At 33.5% G+C, this 16,735-nt stretch overlaps 1 protein-coding gene and 2 long non-coding RNA genes across 3 annotated transcripts; all 3 read left to right on the forward strand.

The window, feature by feature from the left end:
- The first annotated feature begins 4,817 nt into the window (after nucleotides 1-4,817).
- LOC134262988 (uncharacterized) lies at nucleotides 4,818-7,040 on the forward strand. The gene is made up of 3 exons (XR_009991163.1): nucleotides 4,818-4,946; nucleotides 5,078-5,171; nucleotides 6,995-7,040. It is a non-coding gene; the product is annotated as an uncharacterized LOC134262988 (long non-coding RNA).
- LOC134262984 (uncharacterized) lies at nucleotides 5,970-6,735 on the forward strand. Its single transcript, XR_009991159.1, has 3 exons — nucleotides 5,970-5,988; nucleotides 6,078-6,459; nucleotides 6,513-6,735. It is a non-coding gene; the product is annotated as an uncharacterized LOC134262984 (long non-coding RNA).
- A 35-nt stretch (nucleotides 7,041-7,075) lies between the features above and the next one.
- LOC134262991 (uncharacterized) lies at nucleotides 7,076-16,280 on the forward strand. Its single transcript, XM_062745295.1, has 3 exons — nucleotides 7,076-7,317; nucleotides 14,550-14,643; nucleotides 15,253-16,280. Exons 1-3 carry the CDS (start codon nucleotides 7,076-7,078, stop codon nucleotides 15,586-15,588), a joined length of 672 nt encoding a protein of 223 aa, XP_062601279.1. The 3' UTR covers nucleotides 15,589-16,280.
- Nucleotides 16,281-16,735: the final 455 nt, after the last annotated feature.

The following is a 16,735-nucleotide window of genomic DNA, read 5'->3' on the forward strand; positions in this document are numbered from 1 at the left end:
TTTAACTTTGCCAAATCAGTTATTTAACGGTTGAATGAATTTCTTTCCATTATTGGAAGTTACTTTTTAGTCCTCTTAGCAGAATTCAAAATTTTGCATTTTAATTAAATTTTAACAATATTTTGTGTTTTAAAAGTTTTGAAGCTATCAAAAATAAGTATTGTACTAAAATCCCAAGAAAAAATCTTCTTTTTTACCGGATGTGATGCATAGGTTGCCTGATTTCCTCAAAATGACTGATAGCTAGAAGGAGGCATGTTTAAAAGAGTTATTTGTAACCTTCTTAAGTTTGATGATAACATTTAACATGAATATACCAGTATTTAGGTAGAAAGATAATTTACTCTTAAAACACCCCTTCCGACCATTTGATTAAAACGTGCTTGTCCGCCATATGCAACAAATGCAGCCTGATTTGTACCTTGCATTAGGTTTATAAATGTCTTAATCTGAGCGAAATTAATATTCTTGGGCATTTTTAAATGCATGTTTTTCAGATACTGCTGTCAAATGTTCTCTATAAGGGACACAGAATCAAGGAGTTCATTTGGTGCCCCTCGCATTATCCTCAGGGATATAAAACATATGTCATATGTACTGTCTTCAGATTCCCAGTTTTGGTATAAAACCAATACATCATATACCAAATTGAAAAAGTGTAAAGTTTCTATTACAGATATATTGGTCATATCCTTTTCCGATCCAATGTCTTCGGTTTCAAAATGTTCTATGCAAAACTGTAAAACCTGTGACATTTTGATAACTGACACTTCTTTCACCAGTAATCTTACTGGACAGAGCTTCTATACCAAAACTTGGGAAAATCTTAACTGCAAATCTTCTATTGTTGTCTATGGAATAGACTGAATCTGTTTGGATTTATTTATGTCGGTGAAACCAAGGGATCGCTTAACAAAAGAATATCAGGTCATCGATTTTAAATAAATCATGGTGGTCAGCAGCTTTTTATATCAAAATTTTAATTCACCTGATCATTCTATTTTATCAATGAAAGTTAGAATTCTCGAAAAGATTTATCACCACACAAATAGTCCGTCGTTGAGTACACCTTTCCGTAGACAACGAGAAGAATTTTGGATTAGGAAACTAGGGACAGCCTTTCCCTATGGATGTAATGACAATGTCGATAGTGTTAGAAATCTCTCAAGCCCGCAGTGTAATAATGTAAATGTGATGGGACTTTTTTACAATGCTTAGAGACGTAAGCGTAGTCATGGACATCGTTTGTACAATAAACCTGCAATACACGTCGTCTTTTTTGATTCATTACTACCTGATATAAAAACAACAGATAGGTCTACATCATATTCGAACAAAACTTTACTCTGTCCCTTTGAGGCTTTTAAATAGTCTTCTTGAAAAGGCCAAAGAACATCCAATTAGGCTTTTTAAACCTGCACGTTTCACGGAAGAAAATGCAGCTAAAACAGTCCGTCTTTTCCTTAAACTTCAATATGCCAATAAAGGAATTGACGCGGTTAATATAAGTAATATTCTTAATTACAAAAGGGTCCAGTCTTGTATTCCACCATATTTCAAGTTAAAGACTACACCATGTATTTCCTACAAATATATATCGACCATTGTTTCCAAACTTTTCAATTACAAAAACACTTTACATGGCCTGGATATCCACAATCTGAAAATAATCCCCCTTCGTGTTTCTGTTCTTCTTCGCCCTATAACTATAGTCCTGCTGGACACGTTATAACAGGTGACGGTAATATAATTTGTAATGAGGACCTTAGATCACTTATTTTAAAAGGTCCTAAATAAAGGGAACCCCATTCCTTCAACTGGCGTCGGAAGTTCATAAATATTATGGATTCTGTTAAAAATTACGCCAGACGATGGGCCAAATATGAAAAAGAAGACATTGACACCTTGTCAGAATGAATTAAATGTATCAAATCCATGTTAAAGTCACGTATCAAAAGATTGAGGGGCAAAATGAAAACCATCTATCCTTTGTTCAATAAACCAGAAGTGAAAAAAGAATAAGATAGATTACACGATCAGTACGTACTGACTCCTGCCGACAAAGCAGGTAACAACATTGTCTTCCTTTGTAAAGCTCATTATATAAATTGCATTCTAGAAGAACTTGGATTTAATTCTACAAGTGGTAACCCTACTTATACTCATACTTCTCTTTCTAAGGAAGAAATTCTTCAAAATCACATGTCAGTTTTGAATACTTTTAATATTCCACAGAGCGAAAATGAATTTGAACTACCTTATATATATTGGATTCCGAAACTTCATAAGAATCCTTACAAACAAAGATACATTGCAGGTTCCGGTAAATGTTCAACAAAGCCTCTTTCGTTACTTCTCACTAAAATAGTGAAAGAAAAACTTCAAGAGTACTGTGCAACTATATACTCAAGAAGTGGTGTAAATCAGATGTGGATACTTAAAAATTCTAAAAACCTTTGGACATTTTGAAATCACAAGACTTTACAAAAATCAAAAGCTTAAAAACTTACGACTTTTCAACTTTATACACAACGATTCCTCACGACAAATTAAAATCAAGGCTTTTTGATATCATTGACAGCTGCTTCTTCAACAAAAATGGAACTCGTAAATTTACTTACCTCATCATTGGTCATTTGAAAAATTATTTTGTTAAAACAGATTCTGATTGCACACATAAGTACTCTGAAGTTGACATCAAGAAGATACTTGAGTTTCTGATTGACAATATCTATGTGGTTTTTGGAGACCAGGTATTCCAACAATCTATTGGAATTCCCATGGGTACAAATTGCGCTCCGTTATTAGCAGACTTATTTTTCTATTCATATGAAGCAGAATTTATGCAAAATCTTATGCGTGAAAAGAAGAAAACACTTGCTGTAACCTTCAACTCGACATTTAGATATATCGAAGACGTATTGTCAATTAATAATGAAAATTTCCATTCCTATGTCGATACGATATATCCTGGTAGCTTGAGATAAAATATACCACAGAGTCCGACACTTCTGCTTCATACTTGGATATTTTACTTGAAAAAGACACTAATGGTCATATAACAACTAAGCTATATGATAAACGTGATGACTTTAAGTTTTCTATTGTCAACTTCCCTTACTTATGCAGCAATATACCTTCATCACCTGCATACGGAGTATATATATCTCAGTTGATTCGATACACAAGAACATGCTCTACGTATGAGCAATTTCTAAAACGAGGTAAATTATTGACAAGCAAGTTGATAAAACAAGAATATCAACAGTATCGTTTAAATTCATCATTTTGTAAATTCTATGGTCGATACTATGACCTTTTCAGCAAATAAAATTTATTATTGAGTCAAATGCTGACTGACCTTTATCATACCAATTGTTAGTCCATTATTTATACACTGAATTGACGACGGATTTTTTCCGTTATTTCCTGATCATGACAACGAGCACACGGGGGTTGTGACCAGTCGGCAGGGGATGCTCACTCCTCCATGGCACCTGATCCCACCTCTGAAGTTTCAGAGGTCCGTGTTTGCCATGCTCTTATTTTGTATATTGTTTACTGGACGTTGAGATTGAATACTGTTCGTTATCTCCATATACTTCTTGGCGTAGCGTAGCAATTCTTGGACTTCCGGTTCAGAAACTGTCATTCATACTATTGAAACACGTAGGCCTGATGAGTCGTTATGTAATGTATATTTGCATCTGCAACTCCTTTTTCTTTCATTTGAGAATTTTTAGCATTAGCAATGAAAATCAGTCATTTTGAAGAAATATAGGCATCACATCTGGTAAAGAAAGAAGGATTTTCCCCCGGGATTTTAGTACAATACTTAAAATTAACAGCTACAAAACCTTGAAAACCCAAAATATTGTTAAAAATTTTATTTAAAATGCAAAATGTTGATTCGTGTCAGGTGGGCTAAAAGCAACTTCTGGTAATGGATCGAAATTCATTCAACCGTTTAATAACTGATTTGGCAAAGTAAAAGATGTCCTAACAATTTATCGTACATAGTTATAACACGTATATAATTTTCGCTCTAAAATTAGGATGTTGCATTTCTATTGACTGTGAGTATATGTATTTTTTTTAACGACAGTAGTTTTGCTTATCAGGAAATTTAAGTTTGAATGAATCGTGCCAGCGAAATGAACAGTGTTCTGTGGTATTTGGCTCTGTTTGTCAGAACAACACATGCTCCTGTAGAGAAGGCTATGTCTCAATTAACAATGACTCCGAATGTTTTCTGCGTATGTATATTTGAATTTAATTTTATAGTTTTTGAATAAAATTCTTACACCTTTAATATCATATTTCATATTGGAAAAATGTAAGTTTAACAGTTGTTGTTTTTTTTTCTTTCAATGAGATAAAGTCCTATATTGCATATATCAATTATTTGCTTTTTGGAAAGCTTTTTTGTGACATTTTGGATATATTGTTTTTTTCACAAAATACTTTTGTAACGTTTTTATTTGATTTAGACAAAATCTTGACATACATATATTATCAATTTACTTACAGCGATCTCAGATCGTAATTCTCAACCAAGTGTCCAGTACCATAAAGGTAACAGAATTCTCTGCATATTATGTTTAAGTAAGATGTGCATAAATACCTTCAAGCAATACTTGTAAAAAAAGGAGTGGGAATCAGCTATATGTAAACGGTATCTTAAATCATATGTATAAACAGTGTATATAAATATATTTGCAACATTATAATTAGAAACGTTTAACAGAAAAAATTATTTTGGCATGTTTTAACAGAATGAAAGTAATTTCGTACAATTAGTTTTTGTAATTCACTTCAGACAATTATGCTGTTAGTGTTACAATTGCGAGTGTTTTTGGCGGCCTTATCTTAGGCATTGTCCTTACTGTTGTTGCGACCATCATCTACAAATATATAAGAAACGGGAAACCCAAGGCTGGAAAAAAGTATAAATCTTTTCGAATTTTTTTTTAAAATGTTAACAGCTAAACTTGATTCGGTGCGTTATCTTTTATTTCTTAGATTTTAATTGATCGTCGAAATCAAATAACAATTTTTATTATGTATATTAAATTAGACAAGACCAAAAAGTTGAATTTTTTAACAACACTTCTTATGAAACTGAGAGAGAAGCACATCAGAACCACTCTATTGTGCAAAGTACAAATGAGGTGAGAAATATATACAGGGTATAAAATTAATGTAAATCGCTAAACAAGCATTAAGTAACAATATTTTTTTTGAAAACCTGCGAATTTATTATTGATGCTTTTTTTTGACGAAAAAAAATCTTCCTAAGATGTTAATTTGTTGCCAATAAAATAATATTTAAAGATACTTGAACCTGCGGCTCAACTAGGATATACGGATAAGTAGTCCCGATGAAAATATTTTCATACGCCAAATTTGAATTAATGCACCTTGCTTTGTAATCGGATTCATGCGCCGAATTCGAATTAATGCGCGTTGTTGGATAATGAAAAGGAAATAAGAAGATGTTTTCCAGCAGAAGACGGGTTGTCAGGTCGACAAGTTGACAGGTAGACAGGTCGACGGGTTGACGGGTCGACTGGTTGACAGGTTGACAGGTTGACAAGTCGACTGGTAGACAGGTCGACGGGTTGACAGGACTACTGGTTGACAGCTCGACGGGTTGACTGATTGACAAGTAGACAGGTCGACTGGTTGACAGGTAGACAGGTCGACGGGTAGACAGGTGGACGGGTTGACAGGTGGACGGGTTGACAGGTCGATGGGTAGACAGGTCGACGGGTTGACAGGTCGACAGGTTGACAGGTCGACGGGTTGACAAGTCAACGGGTAGACGGGTCGGCGGGTAGGCAGGTCGACTGGATGACCCCTAGGTTGGTTAGAGGAACAGCCCTAATCTATCATGTTCGATAACTAACCCTCATCTCTCAGGTGGGTTCTGGAACTAACCCTAATCTCTCAGGTGGGTTCTGAAACTAACCCTTATCTCTCAGGTGGGTTCTGGAACTAACGCTTATCTCTCAGGTGGGTTCTGGAACTAACCCTAATCTCACAGGTGGGTTCTGGAACTAACCTTAATCTCTCAGGTGGGTTCTGGAACCAACCCTAATCTCTCAGGTGGATTCGAGAACTAACCCTAATCTCTCAGGTGGATTCGAGAACTAACCTTAATCTCTCAAGTGAGTTTGACACTAACCCTAATCTCTCAAGTGGGTTTGAAACTAACCTTAATCTCTCAGAGGGTTCAAGTACTAAATCTAATCTCTTAGCCGGGTTTGAATACTAACCCTTATCTCTCAAGTGGATTTGAAAACTAACCCAAATATCTCAGATGGATTTGAAAATTAATAAGAGGTGTCAACTGTCGACCTGTCGACCTTTGTGATAACATTGTAGGTTAACCAATAAGAGGTGTCAACTGTCGACCTGTCGACCCTTTTAATGTCAATGTAGGTTAACCAATAAGAGGTGTCAACTGTCACCCTGTCGACCTGTGTGGTGACACTTTTGATTAGTAAGAGGTGTCAACTGTCGACCTGTCGACCCTTTTGATGTCAATGTAGGTTTACTGTGGAATTGTCAAACATTTTTTGTAAAGGGGACTTTTTATGGACTATTTTTAAAAGGATTTATTTGGAGGAATAAGGCAAAATATTCCCACTATCTACAATAAAAGGAACTATTTCTTATCAAATTTTAAATTTGAAAGATGTTAATCGGTTTTGTGGAACTACTTATCCGTATACCCTAGTTGAACAGAACCTGCTTAACTCATTTAATTATTTTTCAAAGGCTTTATTTTTTATTCCTTGTAGTATTCTAACTTTGACACCTTTTTGGATTTCTCTCGGATCGCTTTTAAACTGCTATAGCTTTTATTAAACTTTAATAAAATGATATGTTTGGTGTGCTATGTATACGTGGTTGAAACATACTGTTATTCTGGTTTAATTCATCAGATATAAATGAAATAAAGAAAGCATATTTCATTTTTGTTTTCCAGAGAAAGGTTGTAAATGTGCCACCGTTTGCTCATTCTATGGATATACCAGTCACGAAAAACAAGTTCACCAACAAACGTTCGATGGCGAAAAGTCATGACGTAGATAATGACGTATATAATCATCTGCATGAAAAGGAAGAGGATTCCGATATTGATGAAACTTACGACCACGCCCATGGAAACATAAACCGTACAACGGAAGAAAGTGACTGCAGTACTTTAAATACAGGGAGACGATATATGGCACCAGATGTTTCAGCTACTGAAGATAGTGTTTATTATGAACGCGAGCAACATGGTGATTACTCTTCACTGAAAAAGCAGTAAAGAAGTTGTAAATTATTGTACAAAGACACTGTTATGATAAATCTGAGTCATGCATTTTTATGAGACTGTTTGTTGCCCTTTTTAGCTCACCTGAGCCGAAGGATCAAGTAAGCTTTTCTGATCAAAACTATCATCTCTCGTTGTCTTTGTTGTTCGAGTCGTTGTTGTCGTTGTCGTCGTAAACTTTTCACATTTTCATATTCTTCCCAAGAACCACTTGGTCAGTTTCAACCAAACTTGGCACAAAGTATCTTGGGATAAGGGGATTCAAGTTTGTTCAAATAAAGGGCCACGCCTTTTTCCAAGGGGAGATAATTATGAATTAATGATAAATTAATGGCATTTCTAAAAAATCTTCTCAAGAACCACTGGGCTATGAAGAATGAAACTCATGTGAAATCATCTTCAGGTAGTGTAGATTTAAGTTTGTTTTAATCATGACCCCCGGGGTTAGGGTGGGGCCACAGAGGGGTATCAAATTTTAACATATAGGAAGAATCTCTCAAAATCTTCTCTAGATTCATTGGACCAGGGAAGATGAAACTTGTATAGACGCATGCTTTGGTAACGAAAATTTTAGTTTGGTTAAATTATGACCCCTGGGGGTAGGTGGGGCAACAATGGGGTATTAAAGTTTTACATATGAATACATAGGAAAACTCTTTAAAAATCTTCTTCACAAGATCCACTGGGCCAGGAAAGATGAAACTCATGCATATCAAAGTTTAACATAGGAATACATATAAAAATCTTTAAAAATCTTTTTTTGCAAGATTCACTGGGCTAAGAAAGATGAAACTTGTGTAGAAGCATTCGTTGGTAGCGAAGATTCAAATTTATTCGAATCAGGACTCCCGGGGGTAGGGTGGGGCCACAGTGGGGGTATCAACCCAATTTTAAAATATATTTAAACTTTTCGACGCTGAACTAATTTTCGCTTTTTCCTAGCCAGTTCCTCGGGTGAGCGATGTGGCCCCTGGGCCTCTTGTTTGACTTACTTCAGAGACCTTATGCAAACATGAAACATATATTTTGAAAGCTTTAATCTGTCTGTGTATTAGTGAAGGAATTAAAGTATTTCCAGCCGACACTAGGAAAGATTTGGCGAGTTTGTGGACACATTCTTAATTTAATTTTTCGAGGTTTTGGATAATCTTTGAGTCACAGAATACATAGATTTTTCATTTGATGAGTTCATTTATTTTATGGCATGATCTTCTTAGTTAGAGATCTTAATTTCTTCCAATTTAATACTGCAGAACGGGCTTTATTTGCCTGTACATACGCCATTTATTTTTATAATCAAGGGGGTCGAGTGGGTTTTATTGTGTGAAAAGTACAAAAGCAAAACTCGTTATTTTTATACCATATGTAACTTATATTAACTCCAGTGTATATGCCTAGTTTGGAGAAAATCTAACGTCCAGTTATTTTTAAGGGACCGTATCAAAATACAGGTACATTTACTATAGGATTACATAGGAGATTTTTTTGCAATTCAAAGCAAATTAAACAAATATCACAATAAAGTTTTGTTTAAATTATAATTTTTGATTACTAATACTATATTGTACATTATATGTAATTAACACAAATTTCTACCTTCTTGTTACCAGAGGGGGCAGCTCAAAATGCCAGAATTTTATGAATTTTCCTGTTTTATCGAATACTACAGAATATAACGGAAGCAAAAGATTAACATGACAACAATATATAAATAATGGACTGAGATAATCTCAAATTTTTATATTTTTAATTTCAATGGCGTATGTTTATTACTTTTTATTTAATAACATTTTATTACCACTTTCTTTAAGAGGTTCAGTTTTTTATAACGTCAAAACAAACAAAACACTGTTACAACGTCAACACTCTGATCAATTGAAGATTCAGTACAAAATCAGTTATATGAATTGTTATTACATTTTTAGACCTGTAATTCCTTAATTTTATTCAAGTTTATCAATTCAGAGAAAAGGTTGCATTAAAACGGTAAATACTTTTCAATTTACTATGATGTGCGATATATTGCGCAATGAAAACCACAGTCGGTCCCCTTAAGTGATGCGTTTTCAAATCATACTATAGAAAATTCGAAGTAAGGTGTTTGCATGTCGATGCAGCCAAAAAAAATGACACAGGCACTCGATCGTACGCTCAGTACTTTTCTCATCAACGTAATATTATAATAACATAACGTATTAATTTTTTAGTAAGTTGTTTTGAAATATCTGCTATAGACATACAATTGGGTGAACATGTAAGGTGAAGGTGAATAGGTTTTCTCAATAACTCGGTACTAATTTGTCTATATTTTACCAACTTTTATCTTAGCTACAATGTATGTTATTATGTCATCCAGATAAGCTTGACTTACATATATCAGTGTACACTGAACCAAACTTTTAAGTGTTCACGTAACATTTTCAAGTTTTTTTTAAGAAGAACAAATTCGCATGCATACAATAAAAAAATTCTTTCGTCCATGGTTAATGATGCATATTTCAGTTGGATGGTGCGTGAATTTCATGTAAGTATCTCTTCAGAATATTAAGCAAAGTGCAAAGGAAGTAATGTACCCTCAAAATAAAAATTCACTAAAAATAATTTCTATGGAATAAAACCACAAATGGCTCTAATTAGTGCAAGACATCCTCCACTGTTGGATACCGTGTTCCTCTGAATAGGAGATTGACCCATTTCCTGTCACACTTACAGTAAATATCTTTTCAAACCCTTGAAATTGTGTGGAAGGGGGGGGGGGTCTTTGACATTCCTTATAAAAATCCCAAATGAATAACATGGGATTCAGATAGGGAATTTGACAGTGCATCGTCACACAGGGTCCTTTTGGTTAAAAGAAGATTCATTCTGCTTGACCTGAAATATGACTGTTCCGAACAACGAATTCGTATCGTTTTCATATGATCGAAATTATTTGTTTTCATGTGTCTTAGATTGTTTCAGGACAATTTAGCACTCTTTTAAATTTGACCTCAGACGATGATCAAGGTCACTTCCAATTTGATTAAAGTTTGTCAGAAGCTTTCAAATTGTGAAAAATTGACGATGAAAATGACGCACAGCATATAGAAAAACGTGGTTAAATGAGTTTTGATACTGGTTATTAACTTAAAAAAGTAATATCAAGGACAATGAAACAGTCGCTAAAATAAAAGTGAGTAAACCGTGGTCCAGATATTAACATTTCAAATGCTCTCCCTTCTATCTCATTGGTCATTTTGCCAATGTCTTGTAATGGAACTGTTTTCAGAATTTGATAATGGTCACTTAAAGATCTTTATTACACAAAACATGTGCCAAAAAGTACAGATTTATTGTTTTGAGCTTCGTCACGGAAAATCGGTTTTCATCAGTGATATTCGATTTTTTTCTACAATTGTTAAGGAGACTCATTTATTATAATAATTTGAAAATATATATTCATGAAGCGTAGTTTTTTTTTTAAATAAGTACATTCATTAAAGTGAACACTTTTGTTAAGTGTATATTTATTAATTGATCTAAGGTCTAAGGATCATAAGATTAAACTTAAGTCACATGTTAAATCGCTGTCTAAAAATGTCAAAGAGCTGTTAAAGTATACTATATTGATTTGCAGAGAACATAATTTACAGTACTTGATGCAATATTACATTTTTATCATGTGTACTTCTAAACATCTACAACATTTTGTACAACAGAAAGATTAAATATTGTACTCATGCTGAAGATGTTTCACAATTCTGGGGCTAGGTGAGACTATTATTACCTGATATGTAAATGAATTACAGAAATATTCCATCAAATCAACCAGATATTGCTGATATTATTGATTGATTGTTTGTTGTTTAAAGTCCTTCTCGAGAATTTTTCACTCATATGGAGACAATAAAATCTTGTCGGTGCAGGGCTGAATATTTAGTCCAATAGTCTACACTTACACCCATTGAGCAGTGAATGGTATATTTCTTGCCAGCAACTACTGTGACATGGGACTTCATTTTATACGGTTTCATTTGAAGGACTGGTCTTCATATTCTACAATGGGATTAGAAACTGCGACGTATAAAGATAAAAGTATCACTTCGAGTCTCTAGAGCAGATGCTCTACCCACTGTGCTACGCAGGCGACTTGTGATAGTGTGGAAAAAGTACGAAAATTGGAATGAATCTGTGGAATCTAAACTCGAATATTGCTAGCCTCTGTCGTAAATATTTTTTGAAAAAGATTATTCTTAAATGCTTTAAATAACTTGGTATTTTTCTAGAAGCCGGAAAATTTCAATTTTGTTAAAGACAAAAACTGATCAATAAATAAAAATAGAATTCAAAAGTCTTTTTTTCATTGAAAGAGAAATTATTCAAGCTTAACTTGTTATTTAACACATCATGGAATGCATATATGTTTCTTATTTTTTCAATGTTATACATGTATATTTCTTCATACTTTATTTACCCAAAATGTATTGTTGGTAAAATTTGCACTATTGAAATTATATGAACGATAGATTTTCATTTTTAGCCTTCAAAACTAATGACCCCCATGTTCTAAATTGTATATTTTTAAAAGAACTTCTCGACACCGATTTTCATCAACAGCTATTACAGCAGCTTCAAATGGATAATAGTACGAGCTATGAAGCGCTGCTTATTTTTTCCAAACAACGAATTTATCAATATGTCAGATTATAAAATGAAGAAATTTTAAAATGGAGAATAAAAACAAGTAAGGATTATTTTTAATATTACAACATAAAATGTAAGAACATTTTACTTATATTCGAATGAAATTTAATTTTGTTTGTATTCTTGCCTCTCATCGGTTGATTTTCAATAAGGAACACAAATTATTTTGTATCATCTGGTTTGGTATTAGGACACCCCCTCCCTCCATTGATGACCAGCTTAATAATCTTATACACGCAATTCCATTATTTCCAGTCCTAGGAATCCATGGAAAATTCCCGATTTAATAAATATACCTTTACTTTCAAACAGTTGCTCGGTCTTACCTCTTGTAAACAAACATCATGGCTGCTAGGTCTACGAATCAGTTATTACATCCCCTCGCTTCCAATCACTTCCGTTACTACGGTTGTCTTATTTCGCGGTAAATTTGAACCAAAAAAAACAACTTAATTTGACATTTAAAGTTAAATTAAATTATAAGGAATGACTCAAATTCTTGACCAAATTATCGAGTATAATCTGGCTTGGTTAGTAACGCTTTTCTATGATCCCCTTCTTACTATTTGAAGCGTTTGATCGAAATCAATGAAATATATACTTATCAGTTTGTGAGGAATATATCCAAGATTTCAAGATTTCAAAAGTATAAAATATCAAAATAATTTAATCTTTCAATTGATAAATAGTTGATTAATGTTTTCTCTTTGCTGATTTACAATTTCACAGATCTACAGAAAATGTTTGAAACTACCAATATCTCATATTGTCCCCCGCTTGAAAAGTGGGGGATATTAATTTGGGTTTGTCCGTCTGTCCGTCTTTCTTTCTGTCTGTAACGCTTTTGATTACACACGATATCTCACGAACCCTTTGAGCTTTTGCAATGAGATTTATCATAGCAACTCCTTATAGAATGAAGAGGAACCCTATTGATTTTTAGGTCAAAAGGTCAAAGATCAAGGTAATAAATAATCAAATTTTGTCTGTTATAACACTTTCGTTTCCACACGATATTTCTGCAATGAAATTCTACATAACAAATCCATGCGGCCTATTGAAGACCCCTATTGATTTTGGGGTCAAAAGGTCAAAGCCCGAGGTCTTAAATCTACACATTTTGTCTTTATGTAACACTATCGTTTCAAAAGATTTTGAGCTTATGCAATGTAATTTTATACCAAAGCTCCCAAGGACCTCTCTCGCCCCTATGAAGCAGAGCAGTGTGATTTTCGTGGTTGATGTTACTGGCCATGTCATTCACTTGATCCAAGAATTTTCTAATGTCAGCAGCCTTGTCTGGACAAGATTCCTCCACCCAAGGTATGAACTTGGACCAAGCCAATCTCAGTTGCGCTTCATAGATACACTTATGTATTCTAACAGCGCGATTGTAATGCTTACCATCAAGGACACCATTTATGGACCCCTCAGCAACTTCGAGTTTTTCTGAACGTTTTAAAACTGGTTCATGATTTCTAATTCTAGCTGCTTCTTACAATGTAAGTCATGATTCATAGTTTACGTGACTTATTAAGTTTTCATCATTATCAATTGATTTGTTCATGTGAATGATGCATCTGGATTTGTTCTCTGCCATTTTATTACTATATCAAACCTGTAAAAAAGCATATTTCATTTGTGACACATGAAAAATAGAGATTATTAGGATACTGATTTAGAAAACGTTATGTCTTTTTGCCCTTATGACATATTGATGTGATGGGTCTGTTTCACACATCTTTTGTCAAAAGTACCCAACTCTCCTTAATCAAAATACTTTAATGTATAACATCTATGTAAAGTAAAGAATGTACGTACAGAGTAAATCAAGGGAATTTTTCTTCAATTTTCATTTTTTGGGTAGGATTAAAGATTTCCTATGAAATCAAGTATATATATTGTTACTGAAACAATGTTTTTAAATGCTAATAAGTGAATACAATTCTTTAAATAAAATGACCATGCAATATGTTTTCGATGTGAAAATTGTCATTGCAGAAATTTCATATGTGTATTACAATTTCAAAACTGCATATTCCACTTTTTTAAATCAATGGTAAACTTATATTCTAATATCGTTTACAGGACTTATTACAGAGCAAAACTGAGAAATAATTGAACAGGGTAATAGAATGGTCTGCATTCAAAAGAATTTGCAAGAAAATATCAATCGAAAGAAGATGTAAATTGCGTATTGAAAGCCCCATCTTTTTCTTTCATATACATAAATGAGAGAACGAAAAATTTGAGTACGTGTACATAAACAGTTGATGCACCACTAAAGCCACAATCATTTGAATGCTATCATACATAATCTGAAGGTAGAGATGTTTATCCATAAAAAATAACTATGAAAATTATTCACCCAAGATGGTACCGAAAACGAAAAAAAAAAATTCCTGGCCTAGCTCATGGACTATTTTTCGTTTTTTTAAATTTAATATACAGATAAATTTGTTTCTGTGTAATGTTTTTTTTTCCTGAAAGGTTTTACTGATGTTTGAAATCAAATTACAATTTTCATATCTTTAATTAGAGATAACCAGACGGATGTAGGTTTTAACAACACTTCTTATGAAACTGAAAGAGGAGCAGATCAGAATCTTTTTGCCGAGCAACGAACAAATGAGGTGAGAAATATACAGAATATTGCATATATTTTATTTGCTACATAACGATGTAGTAACAATATTTTTCTGCTTTTTGACGAAAAGAATTCTTTATAAAATTATCAATTTGTTCTTAAATAAAACATGCAAGTAAGTTTTACATCTTTTTAAAGATACAAGTACTCGCTGAAGCCTAGATTGGCCCACCTTTTATTACATAATTATTTTGTTAAATTCATCCTTAGATTGTAATTTTCGTAGTTCATTTACTTAATTTTATTATGTTTTTTGAAATACAATTACATGTAATTTTTAAATTTAATGCTCTTGATTACAATCGCATCGCCTTAAACTGCTATAGATGCATTTCCTAGAACAAACAAAGAAAAGGTCTTTTTAGAGACTTGAATTTTCGTTTTTGGTAGTTTCGGGTTGTACTATAACTTTTTGATATATAAGAATTAATTTTTGATTCTTTTCAAATAAATAAAGAAAAAAGGCTTTAACAAGATCATATGCAGACAACCAAGACAGTGTTGCCTGGTTCTGTCGTTAAATGGAGTTTAACTCATCAGAACATATTACATCAAATAAAGCAAGCATATTTCATTAATCATTTTTGCTTTCCAGAAACAGATTGTGAATGGCCCACCGTTTGCTCATTCTGTTGATTTACCAGGAACAAAAACCGCGCGCACCCACCATGGAAATGAAAGTTCGATGATGAAAAGTTATGACGTAAATGATGACGTATACAACCATCTGCATGAAAAGGAAGAGGATTCCGAAAATGATGAAACTTACGACCACGCCCATGGAAACATAAGCAGTGCAATGGAAGATAGTGATTACAACAATCTCAATACAGGGATAAGATATAAGGAACCTGATGTTTCTGTTGCTGAAGTTAACGATTATGATGATAGAGAGCCGCCTGGTGATTACTGTGCACTGAAAAAGCAGTAAAGATGTAAATGAATATTCATTAGCAAAACTATTGCTGTGCCTAGTCCGAGTCACGCATTTTATTTCTGAAACTGTTTGTTGCCTTACATTAACTTTAGAGACTTTACGCAGACATAACACATATAGTGCAAGAGATCTTAAATGTACAATTCCAATCATAATAATGATTGATTTTATATAGCGCTTTTCTTGCATACATGTAATTGCTACTCAATGTGCTTTACAATACATCACATGTATTACCCCAGCAGACCAGCAGACCATAACAATCCAGAATCTTTCTCAGTGCAAGCTGCCTTTAAGGAAGCTAACATTCTGACAATATCTTTCACTGTCTATAGCCCGGTACCCCTTATTACACTTGGATGGAGTGTGGAAATTCGTGAAAAGTGCCTTTTCCTAGGACACAACCTCGAGTTGCTTTGGTCCGGATTTTAATTAACTCACAACCTTTTGGTTTGGAGTTCGGCATCTTAACCACTAGACTACCGACGCTATCACTTGGATAACATAGGAAAAACAATTTTCAATGTGTGTTTCTTTCTTAAGTTTGTGCGCTTTTAAGGCACAGATTCATTTGACTACATTTTTGGTATGATTTTTCGAGTCGGGGTTCTTCATTTCTTCTCCTTTTATAATGCTGAACAGATTTTTTTTTTGCCTTGAAATATTAGGTTATTTACGTTGATAATTACATATTAATCATGCCTTTTCAATCAATACTTCAGGATCAACTCGGCAAGTTGTTGGTAATACCGTGATCAAAAAATTAAAATGCCTATCCAGCCTTTCATTACATATTTTATTAAACATTCATATAGTGGATCTATTTACAGGAACTGTTAAATAGTAAAGGATCTTTGTTATATATTAAACATTTTTTAAATTTTCACTGAAAAATGCCCCCCCCCCCCAAAAAAAAAATAATTTGAAAAATGGACCATTACAGGGGGTCTCTCCTCTACTATTACCATAGTATTCTTAACTACTGTTCCAATGATAATGATCGATAATAAAATAAATAATACCGGTAATTATCTTGACATTCGATGTTTTTCTTCAAATCTTCGTGCAACTTACATACCATATTTAAAGCTTTGATTTTTTTTTTGGTGCCGGGGAAATGTCGATTTTTTATCATCAGTAC

This window comes from Saccostrea cucullata, unplaced genomic scaffold, assembly GCF_032062105.1.
Source record: "Saccostrea cucullata isolate Sc308-1 unplaced genomic scaffold, CSIRO_AGI_Scuc_v1 ctg1495, whole genome shotgun sequence".
In the NCBI taxonomy this organism is placed as follows: domain Eukaryota; kingdom Metazoa; phylum Mollusca; class Bivalvia; order Ostreida; family Ostreidae; genus Saccostrea; species Saccostrea cuccullata.

Coding starts and splice junctions, on each gene's coding strand:
- LOC134262991 (XM_062745295.1), top strand. CDS start 7,076: ATGGCGAAAAGTCATGACGTAGATAATGACGTATATAATCATCTGCAT. Junction 7,318..14,549: donor TACTCTTCACTGAAAAAGCA/GTAAAGAAGTTG, acceptor ATCTTTAATTAG/AGATAACCAGACGGATGTAG. Junction 14,644..15,252: donor CCGAGCAACGAACAAATGAG/GTGAGAAATATA, acceptor TTTGCTTTCCAG/AAACAGATTGTGAATGGCCC.